Genomic DNA, 14,474 nt, shown 5'->3' with positions numbered 1-14,474 from the left:
TTCAGGACGACATGAAGCAAACCGTCAGACACCTTTAGACACACTGAGGGAGATCTAAATGAGTTCCACCTGTGTGTGTCTGCAGGCAGCGCGTAGAGATAGATATACAAGATAGGAACCCTAGGTTCTCCTTCAATGTGAAAGATGGAACGCAGCAACAACTAGGCCACTCAAAGTGCTTTACAGAAGATATACAGACATTAAGATAAGATATTAGAGGAGCGGAGACACAAAAGTACATGAGTTGGGGTTCGATCCCCTCGTCTCCACTGGACCATCGTCACCATCTACATTAAGAAGCACAGAGAGAGAAACAGGATCAGACTGAGAAGGGTCACTTTTTCATCTTTTTGTCAATTTACAATTAAGATGCAAATTTGATAATTCATGGATTTTATTTGGCATTTTCATCTTTATGTTACGCTTCCCCGTCGACGGTCAGGACAGCTTTATCAGCTGTAACTGCGGTGTGAGAGCAGTGCAGAGCGACTGAAACAGAGTATTTTTACTGTGTTATATTAGTAGTTTTACTGTGTGGTATTAGTACTTTTACTGCAGTAGAGGATGTGAATATGTCCTCCTATCAGTACTTTTACTGCTGTAGAGGATGTGAATATGTTGTACTATCAGTAAGTATCAGTACTTTTACCGCAGTAGAGGATGTGCATATGTTGTACTATCAGTATATCAGTACTTTTACTGCTGTAGAGGATGTGAATATGTTGTACTATCAGTAAGTATCAGTACTTTTACTGCAGTAGAGGATGTGAATATGTTGCACTATCAGTATATATCAGTACTTTTACAGCAGTAGAGGATGTGAATATGTTCTGTATCAGTAGAACAGGAGGTGACTCTGCAGTCGACTCCATCAGTCTCAGTTTCACTAACAGGACAACATTGACCTCCAGTGGTGAGAAGATGAACTGCAGCTGTGTGAGTGTCTGAGCAGAAACACAGATCAGGGCGCCTGGGTTAGCTCAGTTGGTAGAGCGGGCGTCCATGTATTAAGGCTTGGTCCTGACCGCGGCGGCCCGGGTTCGAATCCGGCCTGTGGCCCTTTCCGCATCCACTCTCTCTTTCACGACTCTATCCACTGTCCTGTCATAAAAATGGAAAATGCCCCCAAAAAAATAACTTTAAAAAAAAAGAAACAGATCAGTGAATCTGAACATCATATAAAAATTAAAGATGAAATATGGCTAAAAAAGATTGTCCTCACTATCATAAATTCCACTAATGTAATTTCTCTCCTTGTAAATCTATTTAAAGGGACTGTTTGTAACTTTTTACAAGTATAAATCACCCGGGTCGGTGTCCCATGGGCGCTCGCAAATGCACGCTTGCGTGTGGCTACACTGTTCAGACGAGACTCCAACACAAACTACATGGAAGCACCAAAACCGCAAAGTTCTATCTAGTGAAGCCCGTCTTGCAAAACAGTGTTGGCTGCGGTCAGAGGGCGCGGGGGAGACCGTAGCTCTGCTCTCCAGGGCAGGAGTCTCTGCTGTACTCTGCTCCTCTGCTCCTCTGCCTGCCTTCACTCAGCTCGCTCCACCTCACGTGCATGCGCGCACACTACACACTGCAGAAGAGTTAGTTTAGCTCTGAGAATACCTAGTGAATGAACAGTGGACGTTTGTGCAGAAATAAATGCTGCAGCTCCCCAGACCAACAGAGGTTTTCCGTTTCTTGTGAAGTGACGAGGCTCAGCAGCAAGAAACGTTATCGTCTCCGACCGGGTGCCGGTGTCTCCCCTGTTCCCTCCGGCCGCGGTCGGGATGCTGAAGCAGGAAAAGCCAACACTAGGATCAGCATTGATTCATGGAGAGACCTTCGTCTGGTCAACTAACATTACTGCTAAGCAGCTGAAATATAGAGTGATATTGTGGTTTTAGCTGACGTGTGTCGCCTCACTGTTTTGAGCGATGCACGTTCATGTCTATGTAGAGCGAGCACAAGCGCTAGCCCGACGCTGACTTTCGTTGACTTAACGGCCACAGGTGTCGCTGTTAACAAGCATTTCTGATTCTTACAAACAGTCCCTTTAAATGTGTCCTGTAAAGTTGAATAGTGACTTTTCTTGACACGACTTGTTTCTATCAGTGACCAGAGGAATGAAACCGATAGGAAACGTCATCATGTCTGTTAATCCACACGTCACTTTCAGGTAACATTAACCTCAGAGGATCATATTAATCTAACGTAACAAGTTTCTACAGTTTTGATAACCAACTAGAAAAACTCCAAATTAATCTTTGCTTTTTACTACAGTGGGAAGAAAAAAACATTTTCAATAAATGGTTACAGAAGATATTTGTCCATAAATATCTGATAAACTATACATTTAACACCCTTTCAAATTAAAGTCTATAACTTGTTGTTGACGTGATATGAACATGTGATCTGTATCTCTTATCTGAATCAGGAACAGTTTCTATCGAAGCAGCTGCTCTCTGTAGTTTTTAGGAGGAAATAGTGACTTTGTTGGGGACTATTTTCAGTGGCCAATGATTTAAATAAGAGCTATTACGTACCGGGAAGTTGATTTACCTAAAAAACAACAACATCCTCTGATTTACAGACGTCTCTTTGTACATCCATGGCCACAGTGTTTTGACTCTCATCTCAAGTTCGATGTAAACACTGAGTCCATTGTTAAACGAAGCCAACAGAGAATTCATTTGCTGCGGAAAATCAACTCCTTTGGTGTGAGTAGATCTATCCTGTGCACTGTCTACTTGTCATATATTGAGAGCCTTTTAACCTTTTCATTTATTTGCTGGTTTAACGGTTTGTCTATGAAGGACAGGAATTGCCTAAATAACATTGTGAAAGTCTGCTCCAAAATCATCGGAGCCCAGCAGAGCAACTTAAACTCTCTCTGGGAGAAACGTGTCCTCCAGAAGGCCAAAAACATTATTAATCACAACCAAATCCTGTCTAGTGAGTTCACACTACTGCCTTCAGGACGGCGCTATCTGCCGCCTCACAGAAAGACAAACCGCTACTCCAAGTCATTCATTCCTTCTGCCATTACACTGCTGAACGCAGAGTAACTATCATGAATGAACGACAACAAAAAATGTTTTATTTACTTTGAATGTACAATTATTTTGCACTAACCACATAACGGTTGTCTGTGTTTGCATTAGGTACATTCTTGGAATACAATTTGCGATGTGCAAATACTCTTGGCACTTTATTCTATTCTAATTATTTATTTATTCCGTTATTCTTTTATCTCGTCTCGTTTTTATTCTTGTATTCATTGTTTTTATTGCGAAGATTTTTAATTTTTAATCTTGTACTTTTATTGTTCTGCACCTCCCCATATGCCACCTACTGTGTTCCCTCTGTCAATGATGATTGTGCAGTATGAATGTGTGTATATGTTTCGGTGGACTGCAGAAACTGAATTGCCCTTCGGGGATAAATAAAGCTCTCTATACAGACTCATTTGCGTTTTCAGTCCAAAAAGGCGGAAGCGTTACCGCAGCACCATCTAGCGGCTGTTGTCAAAATAGCACCAGAGTTTCGCCTCTTTGCTTCATAACTCTTTGGTTCTGGTACGGAAGTTTAGAATTCGGACCCTCAAACAGAAGAAAGTGAGGAGTCGCCAAAGTCTGTCGTCACCCTGAAAAAATGTTCTCACTGTGAAGTTGGTTAAATTCTCACTCTCTCAATCTCTCACACACACACACACACACACACACACACTCACGCACTCTCTCTCTCTCTCTCTCACACACACACACACACACACACACACACACACACACACACACACAGAAAAGTGGTGTCATCAGTATTCGAGTCAGATGTGTTTCTTTCAGTGAACTCAGCTGGCTCTGGTTCCGAGTAAAACCCCCACCAGACCACCAGGGGGCAGCAGAACTGAGTGTGTGTTTAAATGTGTGTGTGTGTGTGTGTGTTAGAGAGAAAGTGCCAAAAAGAGCAAAAGAAAGTATGCATGCATGATTGTGCAGACAAATGTGTGTATTTGTGTGTGTGCCAACCTTGTTTGTATGCTTGTGTTTGCAGGCTTGTCGGTGTGTGTGCGTTTATGTGTGTGTGTGTGTGTGTGTGTGTGTGTGTGTGTGTGTGTGTGTGTGTGTGTGTGTGTGTCCTGACAAAGGCTCCATCCAGCCATACTGCAGAGGGCTGCTGGTTCCCAGAGACCCTCAGAGCTCCAGGACGCCCAGTCTCTCTGCTGCCTGCAGCCCAGACACAGCAGCCCCGACACGGACAAGGACCATCACCCTGCTCCCCCCCTCCTCCTTCTCCTGGAGCTTCAGCGCCTGTTTGGATTACTAATGTATGGAGTCGAGTTTTAAAGTGGGAAACTTTAAAAGGAGTATCGGGAGTTTAATGAGAAGAGAAGAGAAGAGAAGGTGAAAGCAGAGGACGCCTTCATCTCGTCTGGACTACAAACTTATTAAAAAATCTGGTGGACGTCTTAACAAACATCAGCGTTTCTTCGTCATTTAGAAACTTTGGAAGACGTCTAATAAACAGCTGCCGACTTTGCCAACATTTTTCCTGGAAATATCGACTTTGTCATCATTTTCCAGGAACTCTGAACTAGTCCTGCAGCTTACTGAAAGGTTTCGGAGACTTTGCCAACATCAGGTTGATCATTTTGTTCCTGAATATCGGGACTTTTTGGAACCATTGCTGGAATTTTACTGAAGCTCTGCACTATTATTCGTCGTCACGTCCTTTAAAGCACAAAAAAACCCAGTTCTGGTTTGAATCTACCGACTTCAAGAGGAATCTTTCACATTTAAAATGTGCATCATGGCCCCGTCTGTCGGTCTGTGGCTGTGTCTGTACCTGCCACTGCTGTTTACGGACGCAAAGAGCGTCGGGCAACACGACAGTCAGAGCGACGTCGTCGTCAAACTGGAACCCCTTTGGGTGACCAAGCAGCTCAGGACCGGGGACGACACCAACGCCCCCAACCAGAGCCAACCCCTCCCTGAGATGCTGGATTTAGACGCGGACCGGAACCGCCGCCTGGCCCGCGGCACCGACGAGGAGGAGCAACAGTCCACCTTTAGCCAGTCCTTTGAGAACGACTCGGTGACGCCGCCGCAGGCCACCGAGTTCGCCAACGGGACAAAAGTAGGAGCAGGGGACAACGGCGATCATGATCACCATGGAAATGTCTCCAGCTCTGACCACGGCGCTCCAGGACTCTACAACCCCTTCTACCCGCTGGCGGACAGCTCGTATGCAGCCTACGCAGTGCTCTTCCTGGCCGGCCTGGTGCTGTCGGTGGGCGTGGTGGGAAACATGGCGGTCATATGTATCGTCTGGAACAACTACTACATGAGGTCCGCCTGGAACTACCTGCTGGCCACTATGGCGTTCTGGGACTTCCTGGTCCTGGTGCTCTGCCTTCCTGTGGTGGTCCTCAACCAGCTCTCCCATAGGAGGATCCTTGGTGACATCACCTGCCGCATGGTGCCTTATATGGAGGTGGGTGGGGCTTGTGTTGAAGAATTAGGGGGAAGAGGAAGTCAGTGAGATTGGCTGAGACTGATTCTGTGTTTTTGTGGTATAAATACTTTAAGTTCCAACATGTGCCGGGTTAAATGCGTTCATGGGATTTGTTCTGAGGGTGGCGCGAGAGAGGAAGTTCATGGACTGAAAATAGAAAGGGTTCATCCTCTGAGGAGCCTGAAAGAGTTCAGAGTTATCTCTGTGATGAACTGGTTCTTAGACTTTAATACTTTTGCACACAAGTGAAAAGTTTGTTCTGAAAAGCTGGCATGTTGTTCTCATCCACCGTTCGTAGTTAAACCTACGAAAATGAATGCACCGTAATTCATATATATCCAGCAGAATCAATTTGTATGTCAAGTCATAGTCAAGTCAGCACACTGACACACTGACAGCTGTTGTTGCCTGTTAGGCTGCAGTTTGCCATGTTCTGATTTGAGCATATTGTTTTATGCTATATGCAGTACCTGTGAGGGTTTCTGGACAATATTTGTCATTGTTTTGTGTTGTTAATTGATTTCCAATAATAAATATGTACTAGGGCTGTCAATCGATTAAAATAGTTAATCACGATTAATCGCAAATTAATCTCACATTTTTTATCTGTTCAAAATGTACCTTAAAGGCAGATTTATCAAGTATTTAATACTCTTATCAACATGGGAGTGGATGAATATGCAAAAACTGCTTTATGCAAATGTATGTATATATTTATTAATTGAAATCAATCAAAAACACAAAACAATGAAAAATATTGTCCAGAAACCCTCACAGGTACTGCATTTAGCATAAACAATATGCTCAAATCAGAACATGGCAAACTGCAGCCATACAGACAACAACAGCTGTCAGTGTGCTGACTTGACTATGACTTGCCCCAAACTGCATGTGATTATCATAAAGTGGGCATGTCTGTAAAGGGGAGACTCGTGGGTACCCATAGAACACATTTTCATTCACATATCTTGAGGTCAGAGGTCAAGGGACCCCTTTGAAAATAGCCATGCCGGCGAAAAAAGTGTTTTGTGAGGTCACAGCGACCTTTGACCACCAAAATCGAATCAGTTCATCCTTGAGTCTAAGTGGACGTTTTTGCCAAATTTGGAGAAATTCCCCCCAGGCGTTCCTGAGATATCACGAGAATGGGACGGACATATTTGTCCGTACAGACGGACGTACAGACAAACTGAAAACATGATGTCTCCAGCCACGGCGATCGCTATCGCCGGCGTGAAGGCATAAAAACAAACTGCACCCAGCAGAGACTAGAGAGTCAGTCGCCATGGTGACCTGTTACTATGTCTGCTGGAACGTCCTGCTGCTGCTTTCAGGGTTTGACAGGAACAAATTTGGGGTGAAACTGTGTTTGTATGATTTGTAACCCCGTGTCTCTGGCGGCCATATTGGAGGTCTTCAGTTCAGAGAAGAGTTGACAGAGCTTCGGTTCGTCTCAGCAGAACTGAACAGCCCTTACCAAAGAGAAGTTTATTCAAGTGTGCTAATAGTACACTTCTATTGAATTTAAAATAAGAGAGTATACTTTCAGGTTACTTTTTTTGTACTTATCAGAGATGAACTTATCAAAAGTATTCTTAAGTTTACTTAGCCTATACTGACAAGTATACAGAAAAGTCTAAGTATACTTGGCTCATACTGACAAGTATGCAGAAAAGTATAAGTATACTTGCCTTATCGGCCTACAGAAAAGTATACTTGGCATGTAGCTGTGCTTACTTTTTGATAGAGTAGCCTATTAAAGTGTGTTAGAGTTTGTAAACAGATGTTTTGATATGAATTTACTTCAATTCATCAGGAATTTTGTATGTTTTTGAGTTCTCCGTTCACCGTGGAGGCATGTGTGAAAAACTAATTTTATTTATCTTTCTTATCATCACAAAATGTCCAGTCAAATAGCAAAAGCCTCTTTAAGTAATACATAAATCATTGGCTAAGTACTATCAGTATACCTTTAGTATAGTTTAGTACAAAATAAAACTTAGATGTAAATTAGTAGTGTACTCAAAGTTTACTATTCTTACACTTAATAGTATACTTTTATAAACTAAAAAATGGGCTAATTTAGCCCCAGGAAGAATTGAAGTAGTACACTTACAATTATACTGCTAGTACATTGATATTAAAAACAATTAAAAGGATTGAAGAACATGAGGGAAGTAAATATAGTCATGACTTATTTTCTTATGTGATTTCAGAAGCACTGGGTTTTACTAAATATGCGTCTGTGAAAAGTCATACAGAGAAAGCCAATTTAGGAAATAATGGGCCTTTTATTTAAAGAAATGAAACTATATATGTGTGAGGTGTTTTTATAGATTCGCGTCTTCAGTAGGAACCAATGAGGGCTGCTGAGCTGAGAGCCACAGACAGGAAGTCACACAGTATTGTGAGACAGACTAACACGTTGTTGGTTTGGGTCCACACATGAGATTTGTTGCCTATAAGGCAAGTAAGGGATAATGTACAGCTAACTAGACTTCTGCACCTCCTCATGGCTCTGTTTTCAGGTTTTCAAAAAATCTAGCCCGTGACGGGAGACTTTGACCAATCACAGGTCATTTCCTATTGGCTGTGCTTTGGCTGGTGGGCAGTGCTTGGTATTTCCTCAACTGATCTCAACATGGCCCCCGGGGTCACAAACTTTCTCATTTTACAGCTAAACAGTGCACTACAAGATGTTTCTGAAAACATTTGAGGAGAGAAATAGACATTACAGTAACAGAATATTAATTAATATTTGATCAGCACTGCCTAGTTTGACCGTTTGATCGGAGTTTGTGAGTGATTGACAGCTGCTCAGAGACGGTAGGCTCCAGCTTGGCTCTGATTGGTTGTTTTCCTCCCGTCTGTGAAATCTAGCAGATGCCATTAGGAGCATTTTTTTTTTTTTTTAGCAAAAAAGCATTGCTACAAGAAGCATGTGAGCTGTATAATCTGGGTTAGCTTCACGGCACATGTAATGTCCGGACAGACTCTGGTCTTTTCGGTCATGGTGGCCATTTTCAAAAGCTTTGGCACAGAGATATGACATTTCATACCGTGTAAGTTGACATGATGATCAAGCAATATTCAAGCTAAAATTTCCAATCTCTTTCATTTCAATCACAGACTCTTTTGGTTCTGTATTCTTTAATACCAGAGCCGGACTGAGGGCGCGACTCAGAGAAAAAGTCGCAATTACAAATCTGTATGCTGCTTCAGCACCAAGGACAGCGCCATGGATTTATCACTACACAGCACAGCTAGGCTACTGATATTTCAGAGCCGTGGTCGGGGCCATAGATTCTAACTTACCGATATTTCAGAGCCGTGGTCGGGGCCATAGAGTCTAACTTACTGATATATCAGAGCCGTGGTCGGGGCCATAGATTCTAATTTACTGATATTTCAGAGCCATGGTCGGGGCCATAGATTCTAACTTACTGATATTTCAGAGCCATGGTCGGGGCCATAGAGTCTAACTTACTGATATTTCAGAACCGTGGTCGGGGATAAAAAAAAACTGAACAAGACATGAAAACTACATAGATAAGCTAACTGACCTCCGTCGTCGCTCTCTCCTCCTCGTCTCTGCAGGCCGTGTCTCTGGGCATCACCTCCTTCACTTTGTGCGCTCTGGGCATCGATCGTTTCCTAGCCGCCACCTCCTCGTCCCAGCCAAACGCTCGGCGGGTGGAACGCTGCCGCACGGTGCTGCTGAAGCTGATACTGGTGTGGCTCGCCGCTCTGTTGCTGTCCAGCCCCGAAATCTTCCTGTGGCAGCTGAGCCAGGCCGTGTCCCCGTCCACCGGCCGGCTGGTCGACTCCTGCACCATCACCCCCGCCTCCCCTCTGTCCCTCTACCTGCCCGACTCCCTCCACTCTCTGTTGCTCAGGTATCACCAGGTGAGAATATATACAAGTACTTGATTGTCAATAAGTATTGACACTACCAGAAAGTACAATAATGTCCAAAAACTGCACCACAGACTATTACAAACAACTAAAGTACTACAAAGTATTTCTGTAAGGTAATCAGATTACTGCTGTACTCTGTTTCAGGGACGTATGTGGTGGTGTTTTGGCTGCTACTTCTGCCTCCCCATCCTCTTCACCATCCTCTGCCAGATGGCCACCCGCAACGTCAACAGTGACTCCAGCTCCGCCCAAAAGCAGCGTAACCAAGACGACCGCTCCTCCAATCAGAAGCGTCAGCAGCACCAGGCGGTGGAGCGGCAGCTGAACTGCACACTTTTGGCGTTAGCGGTGGTTTACGGCGTCTGCGCTCTGCCCGAACATGTCTGCAACATCACGCTGGCCTACACGCACATCACCGTCTCTGAGGACACGGCCGCCATGCTGGCACTATTGCATCACTTCCTGTTGTTCTTCAAGTCATCGGTGACGCCGGTGTTGCTGCTGTGTCTGTGTAAGGTAGGTCAGAAGTTTACTGGATCAGAGTCAGGAAACATCATGAATCATTCTTACTTGACCCATACCCCAATACCTGTAATGTTAATGAGCAGGGGTGCTCACAACCCACCCATCTCCTAAATATAACATTCCCATACAACAAAACAGCAATCTCAATTACGTTTGGAAGGAAACATATTTTGTCGCGGATTACGTTTGTCTTTGACGACTCACAAATACGTTTGCAAGTCGGACGGCGCAGGACTTCCCCGTAGGTGACCGCTGTTCATGTCCCGTGTGAAACGTAGTCATTTTAAGCCCAGATAAGATGCAAATCAGCATTGGCTTGCTGCACGCACATTGGCACTTGAGCATCATGTGTGAACTGTTCAAAGACGCAAGCCACTCGTTGTCCGGTCTGGGAGTTGTCCGCGTTTTATTCAGCATTCGGTTGTACTTAGCTCCATCCTCTGGTGTCTCTTCTGGTTGCCAAAAACCAAGATGGCGATGGCCAGAAACAAAGATGGCGACGACTTAAATCCAAGATAGCGATGACCCAAAAACCCAGATGGCGACGGACAAACCAAGATAGCGACGGACAGAAACCAAGATCGCGACGGACAGAAACAAAGATGGCGATGACCAAAAACCAAGATTCCGACGACCAAAAACAAAGATGGCGACGGACCAAAACCCAACAACCAAAAACCAAGATGGCGACAACTAAAAACCAAGATGACGACGGACAAAAACCAAGATGGTGACAACCAAATTGCCAAACTCGAGGCTTCAAAACGGCAGTACACGAACCAATGGATGACGTCACAGTGACTACATCCACTTCTTATATACAGTCTGTGGCTACAAGTCATTTTTAATGGAAGCCGGTGACATTAAGCTACAAACTGGCGCTTGCTACAAATAAAAGTTGAGCTGGCATCAACTGTTTTCAGTTCTCCAACAACAATTCCGGTTCCCTTCGGTCTAAAAAATTAAAGAAAAACATACTCTTGCCGTTTAGCCAGTTCCCAGTCAACTAGCGCTCTAGCAACACTTCAACGGCGACTCGGTGACAACGCTTGCCACGCTGTAGCTTTGTCGCTTGTAGTGCGAATGTAGCATTAGCCAGCACTGACCTGCATGTCATTGTGTTTCAGGCTCTCGGCCAGGCCTTCATGGACTGCTGCTGCTGCTGCTGTCAGGAGTGTCAGCCAACCACAGCTCAAGGCTCGCCGAGCTCCGCCCAGGTCAAACTGAAGGCAGCCAATGAGACGTCCATCTTCTTTGACAAGGCTAAAGACACGTCGGCCATCTTGTCCATCTCAAGCTAGAGCCACTGGTCCCTTTTTAACCATCAATCCATCATCTCCTCTTCCATGAATCAACCTGTCCATGCATTTCTTCTTTTTTACTCTTCAACACGGTTTCTCTTCCATCCTTAGTTTTCGTTAACGCATCAGTTTCCTTTTCAGGAAAACTTGTGGATCATCTTTTCTTTTTCTTTCTGTCCTCTCCTCCTCTTCCAGAGTTTCCATTTGTATGATATTCCTCTATGGACACAGAGTTACCCCGTCCAGCTTCCTGCAGGAAGTGAAGTTTAATCTGTAGTGAGATTAGAAAAGTTGCTATACTTGCACAACCAGCTGTTGTAAAAGCAGGAGCCTGTTTCAGGACTCTCCAAACGGACTCTTCCCTCCAACTTCCTGCTGTGATAATGTATGATATGAAAATCCTGGATGTCTTCTTTGGTTGGTCTGAAGCTGAAGATTTCATGTGTTTTATGGGAAAGTAGCAGATACATCAAGGCTTAGCAGCAGGTTAAACCCCTCAAGGCAGCTTGGTGGAGAACATGATGAAGCTGCTTTAAAGCTCTAAAGATCATTTAGAGTGGTCGCAAACTGCGCCTGTGGTCAAAATGTAAAAACAATCAACCAATCAGAGCTTTGATGGAGGAGATATGAATGCTCTTTATCTGCTAACTATGGATTAGATTGATGCAGGTTGTAGTAAAAGTAATTTCTACAACTTGTGTGTTTCTGTGAAGAATGTGCAGCTTCATGAATGTTTCTAAAAGGGAAGGAAGTGGGGGAGTGGGGGGAAGAGAGGAGATCTGAAGAGTATTCGAACAGGACTCGGACCCCGTTCAGACCTGGCACTAACATGCCTCCTGAGTGACCCAAACGTGGACAGCTTTAAGTACGTCTGTTCACACCTGTGATCCGATCTCACTTCCCCGCTCTATATGCAAATAAACACGTAGTAAACACACGGTTAAAACAGCAGGCGTGTGACGTCATATTGCATAAATGTCAGTAGTAATATCCTACATATTTGGAAATTTGGGTACATTTTATTAACATCAAAATAAAAGGTTATTGTACCGGCGGTACCACACCTGTACTTAGAGCTGTCCGATCACTGAGGTCGCATGTTAATACCAGGTCTGAACAGGCCCTTAGACCTCCTCAGTACTGAGGCGGTCTCTTTGTACAGAAAGTTAAACTGTGTAGGAAGTTTTTAAGAGTATTAATATGTCTTTAGCACAGTGCTTTCAGTCAGACTATCAAACAACTAGAACAAACGAAGAAACAGAAGATATGAATAGCTTATTTTAATGCTAGATGTATAACTAATTACATCTTTATATGAAGGGAAGTGAGATAGTTATTTTTTATGTCACAAGAATGTTTATGCCTTTGTAATGTTCGGTGTCACAATTCATATAAGTATGTGTCAGAGCCGACTGTGCCTTAGTGTTTCCTCAGCTCGGACTGTCAGCGTCTGAATCAACAGATACTGAAACTAACTTTACATTCACACTGTGAGCAGCTCGTTCAAACTGTTGCTCCAAGAGAGTCTTGATCTGCAACTATAAGTTTTCACCAAAAGCTAGAGGTGTTTAGCACAACGTATCTTTAACACTGAATCATCACTTTTTATTCAAAATTCCCAGCAACCAATCGAACTAGGGATGTCAGAAGAACTGATACTTTGGTACCAAGTCGATGCCAGAATTCTGAAAACATGACGGTACTCGTTTTTGTACAGTACTGCAGGTACCATACTGTCAGGGCTCGAGACTAATGGCGCCCCGTCGTCGATAGAAATATTTACCTGATAATGGTACATTTTGAACAACAAATCTGTGTTGAAATCAGCAGGGAGCTAGTTAACATTAGCTGCGGTTACATTGAGTTACAGTATGATGCGTTCAAGCTCTGTTCAGCAAAAATGAGTATTGGGCGAAGGTAAATTATAACTTTATCACGTTCAAATATAATCTTGTAAAATTTAGTTTTTGGCAAGAAACTTGAGGCGGATCATCAGGGATTAATAATAATAAAGGAGTGGATGTTGAAGTACATGGGATTTATTGGTTTTATTTTTTACCTTGGTATCGAATTGGTATCGAGAATCATGGAATTTTTTGGTATTGGTATCAACTACTAAATTTCTGTTATTGTGACATCCCTAGATCGAACATGGGAAAAAAATCGAACATTATCTGCACTCCATCTTTGGTCGATGTTAAAATTCACTGTCCGTCTGACCCACAGCGCATCCTGCTGCCCTGTCAGTAAACTGCTATCGTTCTCTTTGCTGATGCAAAAATGGAGCAAAAACTAGCAGACGTTTGTTTCTATGATTATCTGCTAGTTTTATCCTCTAGAGATAACACACACCACATCTTGAAACAGGAAGGAGTTTTGTTGAATTTCAATAACAGTAAAAAGACAGTATGCAGGTGAAAACAATTGTGATAAATGGAGAACTAGTAAAGATTTGACCACAACACCGTCGTTTGAAGTCACTCTTATCACCTTATATAATAACCCACAGGTGGACCATTGTTAAAATCTTACGGACATTCATACAACTGGTTTATATTTGATATACAGCACTTTGACAGTGATCACGTTTTTATTTGGGTTCCTATTTACAGGTAAATATGTTTGTGTCCAATCTAGCAGCCAAGCTTTCACATGCTGTTTTTCTTTTTCACAATAATTGGACAAAAGACATGAGACATACTAACAGCTCAAGTCCCACTGGTGTCGTGTTTGAGTTTATTGTAAATGTGAACGAAGTTGACATTAAGTGTCTGGCTACTCTTTCATAACGTTTTAATAAAGGGACAGTCCACACGAAACAAATTAACTTTAGTGCCTGTCTTATAGTTTTCTTTCAAAGTATCTCTGCAGGTTGTTTTTATCTTGTGAATAAACCAACCGATCAGATGTAGAGGTGGTAATTTATAAATAAAGCTGTGTAATTTAAACTGCAGTTGTCTGGAAAACTCATTGATGCAATAATGATGGTATTGACCGAGCTGAGCTGATCCCCTTCTGCCACATTCTGCAATAGAGCTACAAGTGTGTGAAGCTATATTGCGGGTGTCCGTGGTTCTGGAAGTAAAGGGGATTTTTCCCCATAGATGTAGGCTGTATTGAAAACCGCCTACTACATACTACTGAGGAACGCAGTATGCAGCATACAGTACATACTGCATATTGCGTTCCTCAGTAGTATGAAACGGTTGAAGTGATGTATTTTGC

At 43.3% G+C, this 14,474-nt stretch overlaps 1 protein-coding gene across 1 annotated transcript; it reads left to right on the top strand.

The window, feature by feature from the left end:
* Positions 1-4,160: 4,160 nt before the first annotated feature.
* gpr37l1b (G protein-coupled receptor 37 like 1b) lies at positions 4,161-14,197 on the top strand. The gene is made up of 4 exons (XM_074644951.1): positions 4,161-5,484; positions 9,103-9,411; positions 9,568-9,939; positions 11,076-14,197. The coding sequence occupies exons 1-4, from the start codon at positions 4,792-4,794 to the stop codon at positions 11,247-11,249; spliced, it is 1,548 nt and encodes a 515-aa protein (XP_074501052.1). The 5' UTR covers positions 4,161-4,791; the 3' UTR covers positions 11,250-14,197.
* Positions 14,198-14,474: the final 277 nt, after the last annotated feature.

The sequence above is a fragment of the Sebastes fasciatus genome, chromosome 8 (assembly GCF_043250625.1).
Source record: "Sebastes fasciatus isolate fSebFas1 chromosome 8, fSebFas1.pri, whole genome shotgun sequence".
Classification (NCBI taxonomy): domain Eukaryota; kingdom Metazoa; phylum Chordata; class Actinopteri; order Perciformes; family Sebastidae; genus Sebastes; species Sebastes fasciatus.
This window is presented reverse-complemented; position numbering and strand designations above follow the sequence as displayed.

What these genes read in the sequence shown, in the direction of transcription:
- gpr37l1b (XM_074644951.1), top strand. Translation starts at nt 4,792, where the DNA reads ATGTGCATCATGGCCCCGTCTGTCGGTCTGTGGCTGTGTCTGTACCTG. An exon ending in GCATGGTGCCTTATATGGAG is followed by an intron (nt 5,485 to 9,102) that starts GTGGGTGGGGCT and finishes TCGTCTCTGCAG; the next exon opens with GCCGTGTCTCTGGGCATCAC. An exon ending in TGCTGCTGTGTCTGTGTAAG is followed by an intron (nt 9,940 to 11,075) that starts GTAGGTCAGAAG and finishes ATTGTGTTTCAG; the next exon opens with GCTCTCGGCCAGGCCTTCAT.